This window comes from Palaemon carinicauda, chromosome 17 (genome assembly GCF_036898095.1).
Source record: "Palaemon carinicauda isolate YSFRI2023 chromosome 17, ASM3689809v2, whole genome shotgun sequence".
In the NCBI taxonomy this organism is placed as follows: Eukaryota; Metazoa; Arthropoda; class Malacostraca; order Decapoda; family Palaemonidae; genus Palaemon; species Palaemon carinicauda.
In genome coordinates this window covers 63909129-63936305 of record NC_090741.1, presented here as the reverse complement: position 1 = coordinate 63936305, position 27177 = coordinate 63909129, and the positions used below count along the sequence as shown (strand labels likewise).

General features: G+C 51.6%; 1 protein-coding gene across 1 annotated transcript in view; it reads right to left on the bottom strand.

Moving 5' to 3' along the window:
- Positions 1–7995: 7995 nt before the first annotated feature.
- The window catches only part of LOC137656399 (uncharacterized), a 26617-nt gene continuing 7435 nt past the window's right edge, over positions 7996–27177 (bottom strand). The window contains exons 2-5 of the mRNA XM_068390576.1: positions 24480–24955; positions 22302–24344; positions 8240–8350; positions 7996–8115 (exon numbers count right to left, since the gene is read on the bottom strand). Of these exons, the coding sequence (XP_068246677.1) occupies positions 7996–8115; positions 8240–8350; positions 22302–24344; positions 24480–24955 (2750 nt within the window). The remainder of the gene's footprint in view (positions 8116–8239; positions 8351–22301; positions 24345–24479; positions 24956–27177) is intronic.

Genomic DNA, 27177 nt, shown 5'->3' with positions numbered 1-27177 from the left:
GACATAGCCAAAGGTATCAAAATGCTAACTACACAAAAAGCTGAAATAACTGAAGAGGCAGAAAAATTATTGTTGATTTGAATAAACCGACAGTTAGCCAGTGATAGCATTATGAAAGGGGATGCTTTCTCCTTTATGATAATCTTTTAATGCAAAACTGAGTTAGACAAAGAATGGATCACTGCAAAGTCTGTGAATGGTGTCTGTATATCTAACAACATAGTATGATATGACAAAATCTACAGTACATACACTACAGTGCATTGAAAAATGAAAAACCCTATTAAAGGAGATGACATAGCCAAAGCAATCAAAATTCTAACAACACAAAGAACTGAAATAACAGGAGGCAGAAAAATTATCGTTGATTCGGATAAACAAGAGTTAGCCAGTGATAGCATTATGAAAGGGGATGCTCATTACAATCTTTTTGGGCAAAACTGAGTTAGACACAGAATGGATGTTTCTAAAAATTGAATTTGAAATACAGACACCTACATTTTCATGAACTATATAAAAAAAAATACTATGAAGAGATCTTGATGGGGGTTAATTTAATGTCCAAAATTTAATTCAATGTCCAAAATCTAATAATTATAATCCCTCACTATTTGCACCATACAACAATTTTACTTAGACCTGTGTTTTGATATTCAACAACCTCAGGTCTAGCCTTGGGAGATGGAATTGATGCAGAGAAAAGCAACATCTACACCAGCAAAAATGACAAATTCGTAGGTAATTTGTATTTTTCCTAACGATACAAACCTAGCTATTTACATGGGGTGATTACTTTGGCGCAGCCGATGACGAGCCATAAAGTTTTAACGAGGGTTTCCTACCCCACCGCTAGTTAGCGGGGGGGGGGGGGAAGGGTAGGGAGGGGTAGCTAGCTACCCCTCCCCCTCACACACACCGGAGAATACTCCACTTTCCTTAGAGGTAGGAATTATCTTGGGGGACAGGGCTGGCGGGCACATAACTGTAAATAGCTAGGTTTGTATCGTTACGAAAAATACAAATTATCTACGAATTTGTCATTTGTTCCATAACTGAATACAAACCACGCTATTTACATGGGGTGACTTAACCCTTAGGAAGGGTGGTAAGTCCCGGCCATAGTGGCTTTGGCTTGCCCGGGGATTCCAAATTCGAGTGATCAAGTACTCGGACAATAGGGAATCCCTGCTCCTCGCTGGCGGTTGTGAAACTGCCGCGGCCTACATAAGGTGTGCGGGAAGGTGAAAAGTGACTTGTCCCAGGCAGTTGCCCTGGAGTCCCTCAGAAGGAAAACCAGGCTAGGACTCTCCCAATACCACCTCGTCAGGGTATGGGGACATGACAGTATTACACATAATACTAGGAACACAAGGAAGCATGGTCTACCTGCAGTGGTTTGAGGTCAGCTGTGCAGAGAACCCAGGATGCTGCTTTTCTCCGTGGGAGGAGAGGATGAAGAAAAGAATAAGGGCCAGACAGATCTTTTCATTCATGCAGACTAACACCAGGTAACAATGCCCTCAACCTTCTGCTACTTGTCCATCAAGGAACTTGAGGTTTAGACCAGCTGTTGTGAAGCCACCACAGGGCCGATAGAAACGTATCGAGCCTCCTGTGGGTCATGTCTTGCAGGTAAGGGGCTGAGAAGAAGGTCTGAGACTTCAACATCCCCACTTGCAGGACCTGCATCACTGAAAGATGCTCCATGAAAGGCAGGGACGTATCCAAGCCCCTGACATCATGGGCACTAGGGCAATGCAACGGAAAAGGGTCAGGATCCAAGGCAGGGTGTAGCACCCTGCGAATCGAGGCCGAGATGGTACTCCTGGAGACCCTTCTCCCCGTCACCCAGGACCCACGAACGAGACTTGGACCTGGAGACGAATTGCAGCTGTTCTCTGAAGACACCAGCTCGGACCCCCTGCCGGCAAGGTAGGAGATGGTCTGAGTAAACTGTTACAGGGCGGAGACTCGAGCCCCGGAAGGAGTCAAAGCGGGTCCGGCACTCCCGGATTCTGAGTCTCGGCAACAAATCTCAGGGACGAACCTGAAGTTGTCTCCCCCTAACCCCCTGAATGGGCAAAGTCGTAAGAGAGACCATGTGACTCGCTTGGCTGAAGATAGGCTAGCAGGAACACTGTCTACCCAGAAAGGAGGTGATCTGGGGACTACATAGTGGTTCGTCAGGGGGGTGTCTCTTAAGAGACTCGAGGACTCGAACCACGTTCCAAGGAGGAGGTCTCACCTTTGACTGAGGGTAGGAGAGGACAAAGCCTCGCATGCGAGGGAAGAGTTCCAGCGGGGAGAAATGTTAGTCCCTAGAGCCAGGAGGCAGGACTCACGGCTGAGGGATAGCCCGTCACAGTCAAAACTGAAAAGGCACATTTATCCCGCAATCCCACTAGGGGCTCCGCCATTGCTGGAGGCGGCATCGTGTGGAGGGATGACCTCTCCCAGACACCGACCACAGAAACTCGCCCTATCGCCTGGGAGACTGCTGCGGAAAACTTGCGCAGGTGTCCAGGCCTCCTTTTCGCCACTTGTTGCGAAAGTCCTCTCTCTTCGAGGAGAAGCTGGACAGACTCCCGGAGGGAAGAGGAGCAAGCCACGGGGCGACACATCGATGGTGTCCTACCGTTGCTGGAAGGTCTCCTACCAGAGGGCCTTGGGATCCATGAATGGAAGCAGTACAGCGGGAGCTTGCAGCTCAGTGCTGTAGCGAACCGCCCCACCGAGGCAGGACTCGCAGGCTACTTGAGGATCCAAAGACCACTCGGAATGTGGTGTCCGTGATACAATGCTCAGACTGTAGGCGAGCACATTCCTTTGCCTGGAATCAGGCGAGCCGTCAAGAAGACCGAGGGGGACTCGGACCATCCTGGTATCTCTACCGCAGGATGGGATGGTCGTACCAAAAGTACCTCCTTGTCTGGTCCAGAAAATCCCCACTGTGGTGTTGTTGACCCTCATAGCCACAAAGTAGTCCGCCAGGCTAGGTGGAGCTACTGGAGAACCCGAAACACGGTTTCCGCCTCTAGTAGGACTAGAGAAGATTCTTCCAGGTTCTGACCCCCAGCCTGAGGACCCGTGGGTCGGAACGAGGGACCCCCCCTCTTTGACGCGTCCGAAAACAGCATCAAGTAGGGGGAAGGACGAGAAGGGCCACTCCTCCTTATAGGCCCTCGACATCTTCCCACCCCTACGGGTTCGTCTGAACCAGAGTCCCCTAGGGGTCTCGGCGTCTGGGGAGACGACTCCCCCGTGCCCTAAGTTACCACAGGAGAGAACTCAACCTGGGGCGACTGTGAAAACCAGACGGGCCAGAGAGGAAAGACGTAACAACCTTAGGTTGGAGGGTCTTACCGTGAGAGGAAAGGTCTCACGACATTCCTCTGCCTCGGTACCATGACGTCTGAAGGAAAGACTACGGGAGATAGGAGCCTAAGACCAGGCTCGGTATACCAGACTCTGAGAGGGCTGCAGGGAGGACTCTTCGAGAACCACCATGACCTTTAGGGCTTGGTAAAGTCCAAGGAGCTTGTCCTGATAACGAAGAAGGGAAGCCTTCGAGTCTACCAGGATCAGCCAGCCACCCAGGAAGTATCGGAGAACTGTTGAGGTGCCGTGGAGAGGCCGAAGCACAGCCCTTGAACTGGTATACCCGCCTTCCGGGCGGACTCCAAAGTACTTCCTTGAAGATGGGTGAACCAGGACCGGGAGTACAAGTCCTACCGGACCAGTGTACCCATGAAGACTTGTGGTCTCACCGCAAAGCTGACCGTGTCTGCTGTTGCTAAACTGAACGGAGATTGTTTGACAACCCTGTCCAGAGTTGAGAAGGGAAGGAGACGAGCTCGGAGAGCTGGCCCTCGGCCTAGTCTCTGACGCTCTCCATTCCCTGAGACCAGGGCAAGCTGCACTGGCGTAAGGGAGTCCTTGGGTGAGTAGAACTCAGTCCAGGATCGAATCCTTCCCTTACCGAAGAGGGATCTCTGAGTCTGGGATCCCCTTGAGGTTTCACCTGAGGGTCAGAACCTGCCAGAACGCAAGTTCCGAACCCCGGAGCTCCTCCTCCTGATGGACTGGCAGCAAGGTCTCCCGTCCCCAGAAGCTCTTCCTGGGGAGACTCTTAGACATGCCCCAAGGGTCCAACTGGATCCTGCCGGATCCTTGCGGAAGACAGGGCCTTAGGATCCCTCCTAGGAAGGAAACAGGACCCCAGCGATAAAGGATGTAAGGCTTCCCCCCCCCCGCACGATAGGACCCTCAGGAAGAGGAGGGGATTCTCCCTATGGAGTGAAGGGGGAGAGGACCGGGTCTTCCGACCTTCCTGGGGATGGGCAAAGCTCATCCGCAGGGGAGGGGAGATGGAGTCTGAGGAGGGCTCATCGCATGCGTAAGGACCCGCGAAGGGACAGGATAGTCCTTGGGGAAGATACTATGCCAGGGATTCCTCTCACCCCCTTTAGGGGAAGAGGAAGCTGCTACTAATTAGTGATCCTAGTTAGAAGGCACAGGCTCAACGCCTGCTTAAGTGCTCTGACGACGACATCCCACCAGGGATGCCAACCAATCTTCACGCTGACAGGGAGTCCCTCTGGAGGGAAGAGGATCGTCCGATCCTCTGGAGGAGATGACACATGAGGGTTCGCCCATGAAGGGAGAAGCGACCTTTGACCTGTCCGGAAAACCTCCCCCTCCTCCGGAGAGGGCGCTGCTCTGCACTGCGGGGAAGGGAAACGCGGAGGTGGCCTGACCGTCATAAGCCCTGATGTAACCAGGGCACGGTCGTGTCGGAGAACGGTGCGCCGATCACGCTAACGATCGCGTGAAAAGCACAGATCTGGGGGCGCGTGAATACGACATGCCTAGCAGAATAACCGCGCCCGTGTGCACGCGTACCCGCGTAAGTGTGGGCGTCTCGGCGACCACGTGAACGATCCCTGCGTCTCCGCGTGTAAGAAGATCGGTGGTGCTTGTGCGTGAAAGATCGAGGGCGAAGGAAACCATCCCACGCGCGAATCGATCTCGGCGAAAAAGATCGCCGGTGCTAGCGCCCTCGGCGATTGCATGTGGGAAACTATCCCACGCGCGGAAGAATAACGCTGACGATCTTCGGAACTTACGCGAGTACAAAGATCGTCGGCGCCTAAGCGCCTAAGTAAGACGATCGCCGGCGATTCGCGCGAGCCCGGACGATCTTCGACGCTCACGCGTAAGCGAAGATTGTCGGAGTTCGCGCGCGAGAGAAGATAGTCGGCGATCACGAGCGGGAACCTCGGTGCCCGCGCGCGATTGATCTACGATGATCGCGAGCGGGAAACCGCGCGCGGACGAACCGTGCGATGATTGCGTGAACCTCAATGGTCGCGCGCGGGAAACCATCCCGCGGACGGAACGACCTTCGGTGTTCACGCGTACTGTGAAGACCGTTGGAGCTTGCGCGCCTAGCGCCTAATCCAAAGATCGGCGGTGAATGGCCGCTGACGATCGCGTGCGGAGAACCGCACGCGGATAGCCTCGTTGCCGTGCGCGGGAAACTATCCCGCGCACAGAACAGTCATCGGAGCTTAAGCGTACTAAGAAGATCGTCGGCGCTTCCTCTTAGCGCCGGATTCGAAGATCGCCGGCTAACGGCCGTCGAGGCTAACGACTGTTGCCGGGTTGACGATCGCGAGCAGAAGGGCCTTGAAGGTCGCGCGCGGGAAACTACCCTGCGCGCAGGCGATTATCAACGCTTACGCGTTAGCGCGAACAGCGCGTTAGCAGGAACAGAAGATCGTTGGCCAACGATCGTCGACGATCGCGCGCGGGAACCCATACCACGCGCGGGCGATCATTAACACTTACGCGCTAGCGCAACCAGAAGATCGTCGGCTAGACCGTCGACGAACGTGAGATCGCACGTGGGAAACCATCCCACACGCAGGCGATTATTAACGCTTACACGTTAGCGTGCGTCCGAAGATCGTCAGCTAACGATCCTCGACGATCGCGAAATCCTAGACGATCGCGAAACCGCGCGCAAGAAACCATCCCGCGCGCGGGCGATCTATAGCATTCAAGCGATCCCCAACATTTTGGCGCGTAACGGGAGATCGTTGGCTAACGATCCAAGACGATCGCGAGATCGCACGCGGGAAACCATCCTGTGCGCAGGCGATTATCAACGCTTACTCGTTGGCGCGCATCAGAAGATCGTCGGCTAACGAACCTCGACGATGGCGTGATCCTAGACGATCGTAAGATCGCGCGCGGGAAACCATTCCGCGCGCGGGCGAAAAACAACATTTACGCGTTGGCGCATAACAGAAGGTAGTTGCCCAGCGATCCTAGATGATCGCGAGATCGCGCGCGAGAAACCATCCCGCGAGCGAGCGATCATCAACGCTCACGCGTTGGCGCGTAACAGAAGGTCGTCGCCCAGCGATCCTAGATGATCGCGAGATCGCGCGCGGGAAACCATCCCGCGCGCGGGCGATCATCAATGCTTACGCGTTGGAGCGCATCAGAAGATCGTTGGCTAACAATCCTTGACGATCGCGAGCGGAAAATAATCCCGCAAGCGAGCGCGTCAACGATCGCGCGTGGGAAACCATCCCACGCGCGGGCGATCGTCAAACGCTTACGCGTTAGCGCGAGCAGAAGATCGTCAGCTGACAGTCGACGATCGCGAGATCGCGCGCGGGCGACCATCAACGCTTACGCGTTAGCGCTCATCAGAAGATCGTCGGCTAACTCGTAGATCAGGAACTGGGATGCGTCCCTAAAAGGGAGGGCAGCCCCTGAAGAAGACCCGAAGGTCTACTTCAGTGCCGACGAACAGCTGAGGGACTGCTAACTACTCCGAGGAGTGGTCTCTGTGAGGTACCTTTCCCGCAAACAGGAGAGGTATCCTTCGTAGAAGAGACTCAGAGACACCGTAGGCTGAAACGCTGGAGAGCGCTAGTGCGCTAACTCAGGAACCCCAACGGTATGCGCAAAATGCGCAGGAAACGTTGGTAGCAGCCTAACAGAATACTGGAACAGGGTGTCTCTGAGGGCAGACTCATTCACAGCAGGAACAGCAGTCAAGCGCAAGCTCGTAAGGGAACGTTGGCGCGCAGGTAATACCTGGCACTTAAGGGACTTACTCAAGGTGTGAGAAAGTCTCTCCTGCCCCGAAGGGAGGAGCCCGTTAAATAACGGGGCGTGGGCGCCCAAGGCGCGTCTGCAATCAGGAATGGATACAGCAGGCAACAGGTACACTGAGGAGTAGTTGCAAGACCCCAAAGGGTCAATGCAACGAGAAACCGAAGTTTCTCCGTCACTAAACACCGAAGTGTAGAAGAGACTAAAGTTATGGGAGCCCGAGGGAACTGCGTAACTAAGCCCCGAGAACCCGAAGGGTCAGGGGAAAAAGGGAAACCGAAGTTTCCCCGTGACTAACCACCGAAGTGTTAGTGACTGAACAGCAAGCTGTTCTTGACAGGAACAATCCTCCGAAGAGGAGTCTCTATGAGTGGCCTCTCTCGCGAACGAGAAAGGTGAGCACTTCGTAGAAGAGACTGGCGATGGAGCCCCGAAAGGCCCTGAGATCAGCAGACGTAACAGGAACAATCCTCCGAAGAGGAGTCTCTGTGAGTGTCCTCTCACGCGAACGGGAGGGGACACTTCGTAGAAGAGACAAAAGGAGCAATCCTCCGAAGAGGAGCCCTTAGAGAGGCCTCCCTCGCGAACGAGAGAGGGCCAGACTGATCCTGCAGCTGCTCAGCCCCTTGAGCGTAGCCACAGAAGCGATCGCTCAGCCCCAAGAGCATAGTCGCTAGTACCATGGTCTAGCCTTGCAACCGCTCAGCCCCTTGAGCGAGTCACAAGGGCGGCCGCTCCGCCCCCAGAGCATAACCGCCTAAAGACCAAGGAAGTAACAAGGGAAGTTAACTAACTACCCTGGAGGCGAACCTCCTTATCGTTCTAGGATGCAATGAAGAGCTGGCAGTAGTCAAGGGGGAACTTCTAAGAGAAGAGAAAACCCCCGACGAACGCCATGCGAGACGGCGGCAAAGCCGACTCCCCAGGATAACAGGACAGCTCTGCTTCGAAGGCACAATAGGCACGAAGAAACAGCATCGCAAACTGGAAAATAAAACAAATAATCATTTAACAGAAATTCCCCCGGGTGAAACTCCGAAGAGAAACCCCGAGGGAACAAACATAAGAATGAAAGAAGGTATGCGCCCCTCCCCCCCACCCGGCATACCCGGGTGAGGGGGAGGAAGACGTTAACAAACAGAAATATAACATAATAATTACGCAACTGACTTTGAATGTTCCAAGGATCACCGACCCCCGAAGGGACGTGAGCCCTGAGCTGAAAAGTTAAAACACAATTATATTCATAAAAATAATTGAGACAAATAAAACGAAATAGCGACTCAGACTGAGAAGCTATCGTAGGCGTAGTACGGAGTAAGAGGTGAACGACCTCAAGAGAAGGCCGGACTCCACGAAAGGCAACCATGGTGGCCTAGAAGTGCAAGGCCGAGATCACAGAGCCTAAGCCGGCGGACTCCAGCAGACGTACAAAATACACACCGCACAACACCGAAAGCAAAGGAAACTTACATTTTTTATACACAAAAATATATATAAACATCAGAAATGTTTAAATATATCCAGTATAAGAAAAGGTAAGTTAAAAGACAAACAATAATGGCCGTCAAGAGAGCATAGGAGCGGAAACCTCCGATCACTATGCGAGCCAAAAGTAAAGTGGAGTATTCTCCGGTGTGTGTGAGGGGGAGGGGTAGCTAGCTACCCCTCCCTACACCCCCCCCTAACTAGCGGTGGGGTAGGGAACCCTCGTTAAAACTTTATGGCTCGTCATCGGCTGCGCCGAAGTAATCACCCCATGTAAATAGCGTGGTTTGTATTCAGTTATGGAACAAACCTTGTTTTCAAGACCAAACCACCTGGCATGTACATACACAGTAATGTAAGAAGTAAAGGGATAAGAACACTACACACAGGAACAATAAATATCATATTCCTGTAGTCAAAATGGCATTAATCAACAATGCTATTTCATAATATATTAGTTAAAATTTCAATAATGATACTTATCCATCAATATGTTTACGTTTGAAAACAAGGGCCTCGTGATTAACAGAGTCAACATCAGCACTAAAGTCAAGACCAATCATACATCATGATCAGAATCTAAGGATATCTTTGCAGCAGTGGAAACTGTAAGAGCATCACAGGCACCAAGACCCTTACAAAACCCAAAAAAGAAAATGTTTATAATGTATCGATATTTTCAGCACGTACATTCAGAAGCTTTGCTGACACATGTTCAAATTTTTTTGGATATAGGTATGCGAGTTATAGAATTTAATCAATAATCCTCAGGGTTAAGGTTGCAAAAATCATATCTACCTGATGTAATAAATTTACCAATCCTCCAAAATAACAATACAAATCCTATACCATGCGTAAAACGATTCTCTTGTTGTGAAATTTGAAAAAATAACAAACAAATTTAGAGCATGGAAATTAGCTGTATTTACAAGGGTAAAAAGACAAATACTGTTTGGGTCTGCCCCTTTATAAGCATCAAGGATAAAAAAAAAAAAAAAAAAAAAAAATGTCTGCCCCTTTATAAGCATCAAGGATGAAAAAAAAAGAGAGAGAGAGAGAGAGAGAGAGAGAGATGGCTAATTTCCTCCAATTAAATCCCTAAACTAAACGGGAATGAGGCAATTTGAGTTCCTCATTAGTCTGCTTACTGTCAAACCATCAGACAAAAAGAACGCATTTTTTATTTCTGATTAGTCTGATTACAATAATGATGGGAGTAACACTATGAGACAGAAAAAGAGCAACATGGATACGAGACAAAGTAAAGTAGAGGATATTCTAACATCATGTAAGAAAAAGGAATGGACATGGGCAACACATATAAAGAGAATGGAAGATAATAAATAGATAAAAAGAATAACAGAATAGGGTCCCTACAGATTGCAAATGAAGCAAGAGAAGATGATGGCTTGACAAGCTAATAAAACTTGCAGGTATAGACTAGCATCGAAAGACCATAAAGATATGTGAATGGGACATGTCTGAGGCCTTTGTCCTGCAGAGGACTATCAACAGCTGATGATAATGAGTCTACACCAAAGAGTGCAGATTTGAGGTCATCCACAATTCATGTCAATGAATTTTACCAGAAAGACTTTCTTTCATGGTTTAACTTTTGTACTACGTATATTCATTTCCAGCTGAAGTATAAACGCAATAAAAAACCGCTTTTAAGCTAAGCATACTGTAGTTAATCTAAGTCAAATGTGATATATTCTCAGAATCTAAGGCTTACTCCAACCTATGTCTACATCTATCCTTGACCCCCTAGAGACAAATACTGTACTAAAGAACAAAGAAGAGAGAAGGAAAATAAAAGTGGGACATACTGTAACTACTTGTAGTTAGAACCTAACCCCACTCTGGAAGGTGGAATATTCACAAGAGAAATGAATTATGATTAAAATGTGCAGTCATAAAAGGCAAGCAGGCCATTTACTTGCAAAATAAGCTACCAAGGACTCTAATGAATATGTATGAGGATAAAAATGGAGCTAAATTAAGAACAAATATTTACAAAGAAAAATACCAGTATAAAAGAAAGAGAGAGAACGGTAATAGTTTTGGCAATACTGTAGACAGAAACACTATTTATACAAGTAGTTCATAAACCACATGAAAATCAAAGAATTGGGGTTTGCTATGTTTTGCCTAGGCCCCGAGGATACGGAGCGCTGATCTTCCTTGCAATACGAGCAAATTACAGGACAGTGCATGTGTAATATATGTAAAATTACATGTTTAAATACATGACCTAAGAGGTCAATATGGAAGTAGGAGCGAGTGTGAGAAATGCCATAGTCATGTCATAACCAGGATGCGAATGCCAAACCTCAGCAATGTAACATTTTTATGAAGAATAAACACAAATACAAACCGTGAGAAAGAGTTGTGTCGCACCGGATGCATGTGTCTTCCTATATTAATGTTAGGTTTACATTATGTGTTTAAATGCTGAGATAACTGACTATACGATATCCGTGATATTGATATTTCAGCCAGTTCTTATTAAGTTGTCATACGGAATGGTCATGCGACCAAACCATCTATACTCCTGTGATGGAGATGTTAATAACTGTTTTAAAGGAATAAACTATTTTAAAGTTAACTTACCTAGACTAACTTGAAGATGTAACCTATCAAGTCTAATATTACAACACAATGAAGATGACATTTGATGGGAACCCGAATGTGTGTTAATAACAGGATCACACCAACACATGCAGTTGGCCCCGAACATTAATGGGTGGGTTCAAGTAGCATCGAAACTCAAGAATGTAGAAAATTAGCCAATACAATATGTGCTACCTACCTTTATAACACTACTAGACTCCTTATTTCCTTATACAATAAAACTAAAGAAAACACTCTTTAAAAACATATATAACACAAAAGCAAAAAAAAAAGAGGTCAAATTGAGTAATGCATTATCTTACCATTATTATAAGCACAAAAGCTGAACAAGAATTTAAAACAAAACACTATCTACCAGTAGAAAGGGAACAAAATCTGTAAAAAAGTCAAAACTAATATTATTCTACATTATTTGCATTCCCATTTATAATGAGATCCAAACTATAAGGAACGACAGGTAAACCTTGTCTGGTTTCAATATGTGAGATATAGTAGATACACATAATTTAAAACTTCATGATTAAATCAACTTCACGTAAAACCCTTGATGCACAGTAAATAATGTACTTCCACAAAAAGTTTGGGATGTACCTGAGTTCATTTGATAGTTGATGCTAGTTACAGCACAGTATAAGACTTTACCTAAAACATGACAAATTCGTAGATAATTTGTATTTTTCCTAACGATACAAACCTAGCTATTTACATGGGGTAATTACTTCGGCGCAGCCGATGACGAGCCATAAAGTTTTAACAAGGGTTTCCTACCCCACCGCTAGTTAGCGGGGGGGGGGGGGGGGGCGGTAGCTTGCTACCATTCCAACCTCACACACGCCGGTGATTCGGCCACTTTACTTAGAGGTAGGACTTATCTTGGGGGACAGGGCTGGCGGGCACATAACTGTAAATAGCTAGGTTTGTATCGTTAGGAAAAATACAAATTATCTACGAATTTGTCATTTGTTCCTTAACTGAATACAAACCACGCTACTGTATTTACATGGGGTGATTCAACCCTTAGGAAGGGAGGTAAGTCCCCTGCCATACTGGCTTTGGCTTGCCCGGGGTCCCCAACCCTGAGTTCATAAAGCAACTCCAGGATCGGGGACCCTGCACCTCGCAGGCAGTCAGGGACTGCTGCGGCCTACGTAAGCTGTGTGTGAAGGTGAGCAGTGACAGGTCCTAGGAAGTTGACCTGGAGTCCTTAATAAGGAAACCTAGGCTAGGACAACCCAATACCACCTCGTCAGGGTATGGGGACATGACAGTATTATAAGCTAATACTAGGAACACAAGGAAGCATGGCTTATCTGCAGAGGTTCGAGGTCAGCTGTGCAAAGAACCAGGATGCTGTTTTTCTCCAAGGGAGGAGAGGATGAAGAAAAGAAAAGGGCCAGACAGATCTTTTCATTTACACAGACTAAAACCGGGTAACAATGCCCTCAACCCTCTGTTACTTGTCCAATTAGGAGCCCGAGGTTAGACCAGCTGTTGTGCAGCCACCACAGGGCCGATAGAAAACGTATCGAGCCTCCTGTGGGTCACGTCTTGCAGGTAGTGGGCCGTGAGGGTAGTCTGACGCTTCCAGACCCCGGCTTGCAGGACCTGCGTCACAGAAAAGTTCTTCTTGAAGGCCAGGGACGCAGCTACGCCCCTGACATTGTGCGCCCTAGGGCGTCGTGACAGGGGATTGTCAGAACTCAAGGCCAGGTGGATTACCTTACGGATCCAGGCCGAGATTGTGTTCTTGGTGACCCTCTTCTTCGTTGGCCCGGTGCTAACAAACAAGGCTCGCACCTGGGGCCGGACTGCAGCTGTTCTCTTCAGATACAACCTCAGACTCCTAACTGGGCACAGTAGGAGATGATATGGGTCATTTGTTACCGAACGAAGACTCGAGACCTGGAAAGAGTCAAACCTAGGGTCCTGCACTCTCGGGTTCTGAGTCTTGGCAACAAACTCAAGGACGAAGCTGAACGTCACCTCCCCCCATCCCCTTGAATGGGCGACGTCGTATGAGAGATCATGTAGCTCGCCAACTCGCTTGGCCGAGGCCAAAGCTAGCAGGAACACCGTCTTCCAGGTAAGGTGGCGATCTGAAGCCTGGCGTAATGGTTCATAGGGAGGCCTCTTAAGAGACCTGAGGACTCGAACCACGTTCCAAGGAGGAGGTCTCACTTCCGACTGAGGGCAGGTAAGTTCATAACTTCGTATGAGCAGGGACAGTTCCTGCGAGGAGGAAATGTCCATTCCTTTGAGCCTGAAGGCAAGACTTAAGGCTGAGCGATAGCCTTTCACTGCCGAGACTGAAGGGCGCATTTCTTCCCGCAGATACACAAGGAACTCCGCTATTGCTGGTAGAGTGGCATCGAGGGGAGATATACCCCTTCCACGACACCAACCACAGAAAACTCGCCACTTCGCCTGGTAGACTCCTGCGGATGACCGGCCCAGGTGACCAGACATCCTTTCCGCAACTTGATGCGAAAAGCCTCTCTCTTTGAGGAGATGCTGGATAGTCTCCAGGCGTGAAGTCGAAGCGAAGCTACAGCTTTGTGGAAGATGTTGGAGTGTGGTTGTTTGAGTAGCTCGCGACGTGGAGGGAGTTCCCTCGGGATCTCCGTGAGGAGCAGTAGAAGGTCTTGAAACCACTCCGCGTGATGCCACAGCGGAGCTATCAAAGTCATCGAGAGATTGACCGATATTCTGGTCTTGTTGAGGACCCTCCGCATCAGACAGAACGGGGGAAAGGCGTACAGGTTGACGTTGTCCCACTGTTGTTGGAAGGCATCCTGCCAGAGAGCCTTGGGGTCCGGGACTGGGGAGCAGTACAGCGGAAGCTTGGTGTTCAACGCCGTAGCGAACAGATCCACAGTCGAGGAACCCCACAAAGTCAAGACTTTGTTGGCTATCAGAGGATCCAAAGGCTACTCGGTACTCACTATCTGCGTCGTTCGGCTCAGACTGTCGGCGAGCACATTCCTCTTGCCTGGAATGAAGCGAGCTGTAAGAGATATCGAGTGGACCTCGGACCATCTCAGGATCTCTACTGCAAGATGGGATAGTAGTTCCGAAAAGGTACCTCCCTGCTTGTTGATGTAAGCCACTACCGTAGTGTTGTCGCTCATCACCACTACGGAGTGACCCGCCAGGACTTGATGGAACTTTTGAAGGCCCAGAAAAACGGCCTTCATCTCCAGCAGGTTTATGTGAAGGTACTTTTCTGATTCTGACCACAGGCCGGAGGCCCTGTGGTTCAGCACGTGGGCCCCCCACTCTTTGTTTGACGCGTCCGAAAACAACATCAAATCTGGGGGGGAGACAAGAAGATCCACTCCCTTTCGTAGATTCTCTTCCGCCACCCACCATTCCAGGTCCGACCGTTCCGCCGATCCCATTGGAATCAAGATGTACGGGGAGTCGAGACCTTGACTCCATCGGGACTTCAGCCGCCACTGAAGGGATCTCATCCTGAGGCGACTGCTGGGAACAAGGCGGGTTAGAGAGGAAAGGTGACCGAGGAGACGAAGCCACGATTGGGCTGGGAGTTCTTCTCGAGTGAGGAAAGGTCTCGCGACCTTCCTCAGCCTGGAAATCCTTTCGTCTGATGGGAAGGCTTTGTGGAGATTGGTGTCTATGATCATACCTAGATAAACCAGCCTCTGAGAGGGCTGCAGAGAAGACTTCTCAAGGTTTACCACGATCCCCAGATCCCGGCAAACCTCGAGGAGCTTGTCTCGGTGGTGGAGAAGGGAAACCTTCGAGTCTGCCAGGACCAGCCAGTCGTCCAGGTAACGAAGGAGACGGATGCCGGTCCTGTGTGCCCATGAAGAGATGAAGGTGAAGACTCTGGTGAACACCTGAGGTGCTGTGGAGAGACCGAAACACAACACCTTGAACTGGTAGATCTTGTGATCTAGGCAAAATCTTAGGTACTTCCTTGAAGACGGATGGATTGGGATCTGGAAGTACGCGTCCTTCAGATCCAGAGTGCACATGAAATCCCGCGGTCTCACTGGAAGTCTGACCGTGTCTGCCGTCTCCATGCTGAACGGAGTCTGCTTGACAAACCCGTTCAGTGTCGAGAGATCGATGACTGGTCTCCAGCCTCCAGACGCCTTTTTCACAAGAAAGAGTCAACTGTAGAAGCCTGGGGACCCGTCCACGACCTCTTGGAGCGCGTTCTTCTCCAACATGGTCCGGACTTCGGCCCGAAGGGCCTGCCCTTTTGCCGACCCCATGGCAAGAGAGCTCAGCGACACTGGATCCGCTGTCAGGGGAGGTAGAGATGCCGTGAACGGGACGCGATACCCTTGAGAGATCACAGAGATCGTCCAGGCATCCGCCCCGAGTTGCTGCCACCTTGCTGCGCAACTCTGAAGGCATCCCCCCACTGGTGGACATGCAGGGGGATTGCCAACCCTAGCGTTTCCGGCCTCGGCCGGTACCTCTAGGGTTCTTGTTTCCCTTGGAGGACTTCTTGCCCCTTCTGCCCTTGGCAGGAAAGGGCTTAGACACCTTGGGCTTCGCTGTAACGGCTGCCTTCTTCGTGTCCTTGGCAGGGCGGGGCTGCTGTACTGCCGGAGGCTTGTAGGGCCTTGATGTCAGGGCTCTATGGATGAGGGAATCCTGATTGGACTGCCTCTACCTCTCGGCAGTATGCTCCACATCATTAGGCTCGAACAGACTCTTGCTGAGGACAGAAGAGTGTCTGAGCCTACTAGCCTCGGCGCTGAAGACCTTCTGATGAAACCTCTCCGCCACTGCGTCCCAACGCTTGAGGATCGTGTTGGCCCACAAGCTGGTAACCTGGTGGGACAGGAACTCGATGGTCCGAGTGCCCGAGAGGAGGAAGGTCTCCAGAGCTTTCCTGGTGCTTTCCTTGGACAGATCCTCGGACCGCACCAGAATGCCCAGAGAACCCAGCCAGAAGTCTAGCCATGAAGTGGCCTGCATGGCACACTTAATGACCTTCTCATGACTCTGGATCTCAGCGGCCGAGAAGGACACGTGCCGGTTGGAGAGTCTCTCCAGAGAGACTCCCCCAGTGAGGGCTTCCACGGAATGGTGCAGGGGAAGACTCAAAGAAGGCTCCTAAAGGATCTCAAAATATCTCCTCTGACAGACTCGAGGAGGAGGGAGGAGCTTATACCCGGCACTCGACCTGCTTGAGGAGGCAAGCTCCGCAAGTTGTCCTTCGATCTTCTCTCTGGCACTCTTCATCCCCCGAGACCAGGGAAAAGCTGCACTGGCCCTGGAGGGCCTATGAGAGCCAAAGATACCATCCAGGACTGTGTCCTGCCCATTACGAGGAGGGACCTCTGGATCTGGGATCCCGTTGAGACTCCTCATGAGAGACAGAACTTGCCAGAATGCATGTTCCGATTCTTGGCGCTCGCCTCCTAATGGACTCGCAGCGAAGTCTCCAGACCCCAAGGGCTCTTCCTGGGGAGATGCGTGAATATCCTCGACTAGCCTAGGCTGCTCCTGTCTGATCCTGGCCGATGATTTAGGAAGTCTTAGAGTCCTTAGATTCCCTCCTGGGAGGGATAGAGGACTCCAAAAGCGAAGGTGGCAGGTCCTTCTCCACTTCAAGACGAGGGGACCTCTCGAGAGGAGGACGAACTTCCTCCATTGGTGCGATGGGGAGGACATCCTCTCCGACCGACTCCCCTGAGGAGGGGTATTCCTCCTCCGCAGAGGAAGGCGAGAAGGTCTGAGGAGGAGTAGGAACCTTGCCTAAGGATCTGCGAGGAGATAGCCTAAGTCTCGGAGGAAGATCCACGGGAGAAACTCCTCTCTTCCTCTTCAGGGGGGAGGAAACTGCCACTGGTTCGCGACCCGAGTCAGAGGCGGCAGGCTTCATAGCCCGTACAAGAGCTCTGAGAAGGGTATCAAACCACGGCTGTTGACTGACAGCGGCGCTGGCAGACACTCCCTCTGGAGGGAAGGGGACGGATGGATCCCTAGGAGGAGTACACAAACGAGGGTTCGCCTCCTGGGCTGCAAAAGAATCCCTAGATCTATCTGGGGAGCGCCCCCCCTCTGGCGAGCGCGCTGGTCTGCGCTAACGGAGGGGGGAGCGAGACAAGGAAGAATCCGCCTGGCGGCGGTCGCGTCGGGGCTCAGGGTCGCGCGCTTTAGCGTAACGCGAGGCTGGAATATCGCGAGCGCCAACCCAATCGCGCGCGCACGGGAGATGCTGGAAGATCGCGCGCGCACCCGCGTGGGCGGGGGCGGCCGCGAAGCAATAGCGCGCAGATGAATCAATGGCGCGGACATGTCTTGGAGAGCGAGCCGGAATAAGGTCGCGAGAGCGTGATGGAGAAGGAGTCGGTGTACGACGATCAGGAACCGCCCAAACGCGCGGGCGCGCAGAGACCTGGTGGGAGCCGGAAGGGCACGATATGACAGGGGCGCCTGTGCGCGTGTCTGGAAGAACTCGCCGCGAAGGCGCTGGAATTATAGCAGAATCCCGAGGGATCTGTGGGCGACGGTCGGGAGGGATCACCCTATTCGCTTGCGAGTTTGTTAACTGCGCTGGCAATTGTTGGCGCGCATAGCGTGCATCTGGAACAGGCTGTTTCGGAGGTCGCGGGTTGCGAATGGCATGAGGAACGCTCACAGTCGCCTTGAACACAGGCACAGGGCGCATAGCTGGGACTGGGCGCGACAGATGGGCGTCGCGCGTGATATTATGGGCAGCAGACACGCGCGATTCCAGAGGAGGCTGTGAGCGCCTGTGCGCTAACTTAGCCAACCCCGGAGCTACGTGTTGAGTCAGCGCGCCCCGCGATCGCGTTGGAGAACGCGCGGAAGCTGGAACAATATTCGCGCGTGAAAGCGCATCGCGAGCCTCTTTAACGGCGCGCGATGGAGAGCGCATCGCGGATGGAATTGCGCGACGCGATTTTCCCCCGCCAGGAGCGACGAGTCCGAAGGAACCTGTCGGCGCCTGTGCGCCGACTCTGGAACCTTTAGGACCCCGCGAAGAGTGACAGGAACCGGGGGCGATCGCGCGTCGCGCTTTCCCCCTATAGGGGGCGACGAGTCCACAACAACCTGTGGGCGCCTGTGCGCCAACTCGGGAACTTGTTGAACCGCGCGCGATGGTGATACAGGAACAGGGGGTGAACGCGCGCCGCGTTTTTCCCCCAAAGGGCGCAGCGAGTCCGAAGGAACCTGTGGGCGCCTGTGCGCCGACTCTGGAACCTTTAGGACCGCGCGAAGAGTGACAGGAACCGGGGGCGATCGCGCGTCGCGCTTTCCCCCTATAGGGCGCGACGAGTCCACGACAACCTGTGGGCGCCTGTGCGCCAACTCCGGAACTTGTTGAACCGTGCGCGATGGTGATACAGGAACAGGGGGTGAACGTGCGCCGCGTTTTTCCCCCAAAGGGCGCAGCGAGTCCGTAGGAACCTGTGGGCGCCTGTGCGCCGACTCAGGCACCTTTGGAATCGCGCGCGATGTAACAGGAACTGGGGGGCGTGGAAGTGCTGGTAAAGGTGGACGCGCGGGCGCCTTTGAGCGCTTGCGCGCTGCATCAGGAACAGTTGACGATGGGCATGGGCGCGCAGGGGAACCCTGGCGCATAACAGGATCAGAGGCGCGAACGCCTACAGGTGAGCGCCGAAGCGCTTTGTCAGCAACAACAGGAACAACAGCAACGGGCGCAGGCAGAGCCTTACGCTTAGAGACGAGAGGCGCAGTTTTGCGCTCAAGTCCCTGAGACCCCGAAGGGCCAGGAGACTGCGCAATGGCAGACTCAGGGGGCGCGTAGAGCGCATCAGCAGCCTTCGAAGATGATGGTTGAGGAGACCCTAGTCGCGAAGGACGACCAGCCTCCAAAGGGGAACGCGAACGATCCCCGGAGAGGTCTAGGGTGGTAGCTGGCAGGACAGGAGAGCGGCGAGTCGTCTCCTCCGCAGAGGATTGTGGGGACGACGAGCCAAAGAGGCGCTTCCTAACCCCCTTAAAGGGATAAGGAAGACCTCTACGGCGAAGGGGAGGGCGAGCCTTCCGCCTTATACGCCCACGAGGGGCCGTGGGATCAGCAAGCTGACCATCGACGGGTCTCCGAAGAGGCGTCTCAACCAGAGAAGTCCCTCGAGAGGGAATCTCAGTGGAAGGAGAGACCGTAGGACTCCGCTCTTCCCTCGAAGTGTGTTCGGAGGGAGAGACAGAGCCTTCAGTTACCTCACTCACAACAGGTGTTTGGACAGATCCATGGGATGTTTCCGAAACAACTACGTCAACTACAGACAGAGGATCTATTTCCGCTGTAGTTGACGATTGTTCGGCGGCCGCACCCCGTTTGACCATGTCAAACAAGGCTGCCTTGGAGGCAAACCCTGTAGCCCCAAGGAAGCCCAAAGCTGTAAAAGATCCTTGTTAGATATAACTACCTCCTCCGAGGGGGGAGGGGCAGCCGCCTCGCTATGGTAGGCAGCGGCCTCTCCCTCACCACGGGATCAGTCAATATCAATATCAATATTACGGTCTATGCTACCGTTCGCCGGCCCCTCGGAAGAGGCCGCCCGAGCGGGAGCTTCGGAGGAGGAATGGGCGGCGGGAGAAGAAGACCTAGGATTTTCTCGCCCCCGAGAACTTTCGGAAGGAGAACGATCCCGTTTAGCCTTCTTCTTACGTCGCCGGGCAAACCTCTCCCACTGGGAGGTAGACCACTCCCTACACTCAATACACAAATTAGCACTATCACACCGTTGGCCCCTACACTGCGGGCATAAGGAGTGTGGATCCGTCTCCACGGCAGACATAAAGGTTCCACAAGGGCGGCCGGAAAGACCAGGGCAAGTGCGCATGATGATAATAGAGGCCAACTTCACACACAAACACTGTAAGAAAAAGCAAACAAAATTATGGCAGTCAAAGAGAGGAGAGCGCTGACAGGTCTGTCGTCTCTCCGAGCCAAGATAAAGTGGCCGAATCACCGGTGTGTGTGAGGGTGGAGGGGTAGCAAGCCAACCCCGCCCTCCCCCCGCTAACTAGCAGTGGGGTAGGAAACCCTCGTTAAAACTTAATGGCTTGTCATCGGCTGCGCGAAGTAATTACCCCATGTAAATAGCGTGGTTTGTATTCAGTTAAGGAACAAATACATTTTCCAGAAAAAACACAAGATTTTGTTGCACCAAGAAAGGTAATGTATACACACTATAATCTCAAGGCACTTCCCTTCACCCGTAAATGTTAGACTCCAGAAACAACAATACAGTTTTAGGGTAATTAAAAGTTAAAGGATGTTTTCTTTCTAAAGTTTCACTAATCTCATGGATACACTCCTGTTATGAAATATAAATCTTATGGTCTTAACGGCATCTACTGTACTCTCTCCCATAAGAGATCCCACTGCTTCCTGTTCTCAGTAGTTTTTAATCCTCTATATGTGTGTTTATATAGCAGTGTCTTCACCTTAGCATGTGGACACACCTTAATTTGAAGCACACATACATGCATATATACATGCTTACACATGCATTACGTACATGCTTACATACAGTATATTGTATGTGTTAATGGGAAAATAATACATAACTTAGAAAATCTCCTATGGAATATTTACTTACCATTAGCAAGGTCAATCTGCCTACAGATGTCTACAGGAATGTTACATGTAGCTTAGTGACCTGATGTCAGAATCCTAGATTTCCTGGACATCATCTTGGGTATTTATATGATTTTTGGGGGGAACTACTAGAAGAGCTACATGACTTATGTAAGTAATTCGGTGGGTCTTTATATCTGAAAGAAATATATGAATTCTATTAGTAAGAGAGAATGTGACAGTTGATGTAGACTATCTTACAGGTTCATAACAATAATAATAATAAAGGAGTAGCAATAGAAATAAAAGTAACAATAATAAAACAAAAGTAGACATAATAATAATAATATGAAAAAACAACTAGAACAATTAGCATAGCTGACAAGAATGATTTTCAATTAGAATCATTCAGTTAATGACACATTTGAGTATGAATGGTTTCTGCAGGTCACTTTAAATGAAAAAATGGCTGGGCACAAATATTCCAATATGGTGATCATTCATTAGTTATGAACGGGAATTTATGAATTCGTGCTAACGGCCCAGCACTGAGACCTCTGGCCATTCAGCGGCCAGATGCAACTTAGGGAAAAACACCCACAGTTGCAGTATGAAGTTAAAAAATTGAGTTTTTATGATAAAATCACAAATTTTAAGTAATTGGTATTTTTCCTAACATACTTACCTCGAACTACTTTCTTAGGAGAGCCTGGGGATATCTTAATCACCGACCAAGAATTTTGCGTAGTTGCCCCTCTCTCTGCTGCCTCTCAAGGGCGTTCCAGGGCGAAGGGATACACGCCCAGGAGCGACCCAGGTCACGAAGGTGACCACGCTTTCCAACCATTAAGCTTATGTTTTAAGTCCTCCTCGAACTCCAGAAGATACTCGGGGCAGGATGGGAGGGCCATTACCCGAAAGTAGTTCGAGGTAAGTATGTTAGGAAAAATACAAATTACTTAAAATTTGTGATTTGTTCCAACACAGAATACTGTACTTACCTCGAACTACTTTCTTAGGAGACTTATACTTTAGGAGGAGGGAGTAGCTTACAGATTGAAATGTTCGAGACTTGCTGGGGACCTTGAACTACAGTAGATAGGGGGCTAGTTCCGGGACTCCCAGGGAGAGGCAGGAGAGTAGGGGAAAGCACGCAAAAGTCTACCATATGTACAACTCACCTTTTATTCAAAATCCATACTTGATGTGTTCTAACGTCCCATCTCTCATGTAGGGATGGGGAAAAAGGGGGGGGGGTTGTCTCGGGAAAAGGATACAGGTTAGCAAGGAAGTAAGGAAGAACTTGTGTCGCTTACGATTACTTCCCACGGCTAACTCGGGGCCCAAACTACTAAACTTGTTGTATGGCTGCAATGACTGGCCCGATGGAGAAGGTATCCAAGGACTTCCTTGTATAGTCCTTGAGGTAGTGGGCTGTAAAGGTGGACTGCCTAACCCAAGTGCCCGCCCGTAAGATTTGGTTTACCGCCATGTTGGTGCCAAACGCTAAGGACGTGCTAAGACCTCTAATATCATGAGGTCTTGGGGTACCAGGCACCGTGGAGCCCTCATTCTCATAGGCCCTCCTTATGACCTGTCTCAGCCAGAAGGATGTGGTGTTTTTGGAAACTGCCTTCTTGACCAATCCTGTGGACACAAACAAACTCTTCACCACCGGTCTGAGTTTGGCCGTTCTACTAAGGTACTTCCTTATGGTCCTTACGGGGTACAAGAGGAGGTCACTAGGGTTGCCCGAGCGCGGAATAGCTGGAATAGAGAACTCTTCGAACCTCGGGTCCGCAATTGCAGGGTTCTGGGTCTTTGCTACGAACTCTGGCAAGAACTTAAAAGTCATGTCCTTCCACCCTTTCGAGTGGGATACCTCGAAAGACAGGCCGTGGAGCTCGCTCACTCGTTTCGCTGAGGCCAGGGCTAGTAGAAAGATGGCTTTGAGGGTGAGATCTTTGTCTAAAACATCCTTTAGAGGTTCGTAGGGAGGACGCGAAAGGACCTTGAGGACTTTGGCTACATCCCACTGGGGAACCCTTGAGGTGCGGGGATCACAAGTTTGCTCAAAACTCCTGATGAGCATCGAGATGTGACGCGAGGTCCCTAGATTGATGCCCTTAAGTTGGAACACCTGTCCTAATGCTGCTCGAACCCCTTTGATAGCTGGGATGGAGACCCCTAGATCATCCCTCAAGTGTACCAGGAAGTCTGCGATGTTGTGGACCGCAATATCCAAGGGCTGAAGGTTCTGAGTGGCACACCATTTGACAAAGGTTGTCCATTTAGCTTGGTATACAACACAAGAGGACCTCCGCAGGTACCCCGACATCCTATCCGCTGTTTTGTCCGAGAACCCTTCCTTCCTTAGCAACCGCTTAATAACCTCCACGCGTGAAGCCTCAGCCCCTGAGGGTTTTCGTACACCTTTTGGAAGTGTGGTTGATTTAGCAGGTCTCCTCTTACTGGTAAGGGCCACGGCGGGAGAATGGCTAGGTCTTGCAGATCCACAAACCACTCCCTCTCCGGCCACCAGGGCACTACCAAAGTCATCTCTGTGGACTTTGACTGCCTTAACCTGTTGAGCACCTGTCTGATCATCCCGAAGAGGGGAAAGGCGTATACGTCGAGGTTGTCCCAAGGGTGCTGGAAGGCGTCTTCGAAGGCTGCTCTCGGATCCGGTATCGGGGAGCAGAACACGGGGAGCTTCGCGTTTAGTCTTGTGGCGAATAAGTCTATCACTGGGGAGCCCCAACGACGGAGGACTTCCTGTGCCATTTGGGGGTGAAGGGACCACTCTGATCCCACTATCTTGCCTTTCCTGCTTAGCCCGTCCGCCAAGACGTTCCTCTTTCCGGGAATGAATCTGGCCGATAGGAGAATGTCGTTCCCTTCGGCCCACTCCAGGATCCGAGCTGTGAGATCGCACAAATCTCTTGATCTTAGCCCTCCTTGTTTCTTGATGTACGCTACTACCGTGGCGTTGTCGCACATGAGGGCTACCGAGTTCCCCTGAACGAGGCGGACGAAGGTTATCAATGCCCTCTGCACTGCCATGAGCTCCAGAAGATTGATGTGCTGGACCTTTTCCTCCACTGACCATTTCCCCTCTGCTGTTACCTTGAGGAGATGTGCTCCCCACCCTTCCTTCAATGCGTCTGTGAAGAGCAGTATCTCCGGAGGAGGGGAGCCGAACGGAATCCCTTTCAACGTATTCCACCTGTCGGACCACCAGAGGAGAGCTTCTTTGGAGGGAAGTGACACCGGGATTATCTTCTGTGGGGAGCTTCCCTCTGACCAGAGGTCCTTCAGGTTCCACTGAACTGGTCTGAGTTTGAGCCTGCCCTGCGGAACCAACTTCTCTAATGAGACCAGGTGACCTACTAATCTCTGCCAATCCTTGGCCTTCCTTGGGGCACCGGCCAGGAATGGGCGCATCACCTGGTCCAGGTTGTCTAGTCTCTCCTGGGACGGGAAGGCTCTCACCAGCTGGGAATCTAACACCATTCCCAGGTAAGTCATCCTGGTGGTGGGAACCAGATGGGATTTTCCGAAATTGATGGTTATCCCAAGTTCTTTACAGAAATTGATCAGTTGACTCCCTTGTTCTTTCAAGATTACCTCTGAGGCTGAAAGCAACAACCAGTCGTCAAGGTACCTTATCAGTCTGATGCCTTGCTTGTGTGCCCAGGTCGAGACCAGGGCGAAGACTCTCGTGAAGACTTGAGGGGCTGTCGACAGACCGAAGCAGAGGGTCCTGAATTGAAGAGTCTGGGAACCCCACTTTACCCTGAGAAACTTCCTGCTGGAGGGGTGAACGGGAACCTGGAAGTAAGCATCCTTGAGATCCAGGGACATCATGAAGTCCCCTTCTCTCACGGATGCCAGAACCGACTTCGGTGTGTCCATCTTGAAGGGCGTCTTCTTGATGAATTTGTTCAAAGCCGAGAGGTCGATTACTGGTCTCCAACACCAGGAAGAGTCTGCTGTAGAATCCCGGCGGCGGCTCATGCACGGGTTGCAGGGCTCTTTTCTCCAGCATAACTTCCACCTCTGCCTGTAAAGCTGCCTTCTTCTCTGAGTCGTTGGGAGCTAACCATACTCCTCGGTGATCGGGGATCAACGGGGGCGGCTCTGACAAGAAGGGAATCCTGTATCCCTCCCTGAGAATAGTAACCGTCCACGGGTCCGCCCCATTGTCCCGCCATGCTTGCCAAAATTGTTTGAGGCATCCCCCCCACCAGGGGTATGGGAAGGTGTAGGGGGCCTCTCTCCCTATCTCCTTCTATGAAAGCGGTTTGAACGGCTTCTCCTTGACCCGGAGAACTTAGGTCTATAGGAGGTTTGGGGTTGAGCACTATTCCCCCTGAAGAGGCTGCGGAGGCTGGTGCCATGAAGAGGTGGATGCTCCTTGCCTATCTGGGGGCGGATGTGGGTAGGCATCGTCCGCCGGAGGTCTCCTCGCAAAGGCCCGCCTTGGCAACTGGTGCCTGGGCTCAGCTGGAACCTTCAACCTGCTGACTCTCTCCATCGTCTCTGCTACAGTCTGGAGAGGGAACATCATCTTGGCCCAGATGGGAGAGTTTCTAAGGAACTTTGCCTCTCGCTCGGGGAGCTTGCGGGAAAGTCTGCTTAGGATAGTGTCCCTTCTCCTCAGAACCCAGTTGGCAGTCTGGGTAAGGGACTGGTGTGTCAGAAATTTCATGGCTTTACCCCCCGAACAGATCAATTCTTTCAGAAGAGCCTGATTGTCTGGCACTGCGAGGTCGTATGAGATCTGAAAGTCCGCCAGCGTACAGGCCTACCAATCCAGCCAAGAGGTGACGTTCACGACGTCCTGTGCGATGACCTCCGTCATGGAGGCCTCTGCTGAAGAGAAGACCACCGGCGCGCTAAGGCTACGTTCGTCCGAGTTGCCTTGGCTTAGTCTAACGACCACGTCTTCTACCGTGCGGGGCCCTGAATGGTGACCGTCCGGCACGTAGAACTTTCTCTGGGTCTTGAGTCCCAGTAGGAGTTTGCCTGAGCCCTGTGATCTCAGGGAATTCTCCGGGGCTGAGACGTACAGGTCCACGTGTTCCATTCCCATGGCAACATCGGGGGCTAAAGGTAGGGTCAAGGAAGGCTTCTTCTGCACAGGATCCTCCACCATCTTGCCCAGACCCGAGAGCCAAGATCGCGCAGCCGTTGGTTGAGGTTCGTCCAACTTAAGGTGCCGTCGGATGAGAGCAAGCACCTTACGGTAGGACGAGACCTCCTCCACCAAAGACTCTTGAGTCACGTTACTGTGCCTAGCCCGCGGGATTTCTCCGCACACGGGTGGCTCCGCCGACTTACTAGGCCAGTAACGAGTGTGCCAACGGCTGCCTCCGACGAACGGGTGGAGCCGAAGCGACACTGTACAGGGCAACGGAAGCGGCTCCAGTAGCCACCGAGGCAGTCAATGGAGCGGCAACCGACCCGCTGCATTCTCCACGATGTCGAACCCTTGTGACATACCTTTTCCGTGGCGATGACCTCCTTCGGTAGTCCTTCCTCGAGGACCTCGCCCTCTTCCTGGGCGGACTGTCGCGTGAGCTCGATCTCCTCCTCCTAGATCGTCTCCTCCTCCTCCTAGAGTCTCGATCGCTGTAACCATCCGACGAATAGGAGTCGTAGGAGGAGTCTTCATCGGAGTACGAGGAGACTGAAACTTCCGACTCTACCACGAGCCTCCTGGGGGTCCTGGGTCTGGAATTAGGGGTTACCGGCTCCATGAAGTCCGGCGGAAGCGTGGCTGATGGTGCCGGGGGTGGATGGGTTATGGGACGACCGTCGAACCATCCTTCGCTGTCCTCCTTCACTCTCAAAGGGGACCTGAAGGTCGTCCTCGGGGCCCTCCAAACGATGGAGTCGGGGTCCGAAACACCCGTGGGCTGCTTACCAATGTCCTGGCCACCCCCAGAAGATGTTGCACCTGAAAAACACATTACAGGCGTGGGGATGGGCGCTGAATTGGGCCCCCCCCACCCCGGATCCACACTTATGACGGGTCCTGCGGGCACCAGGCCTTCGTCTAAAGCACACGCTCCGTCCACTTTAGCAGACCCCTCACTTGTCTGCATAGACCCCTTCAACACAGAATCCCCCACATTAGACTCATGGGGAGCGGCAATGGGCCGCTTCCCCGAAACGGACTTACCTAGTCCCCTACCCAGGGAAGGGGAAGGAGAACCGCTCTCCGACAGGACCGAGGGCGAAGTCACCGGCAACGAAAGGCTTGACTTCTTAGGCGACTTCTTAGAAGCCTTCTTCTTTTTCTTGGCGAAAAGAGCCCATTGGATCTCCGGCCAAGACTCACACTCCGGGCACTTAGA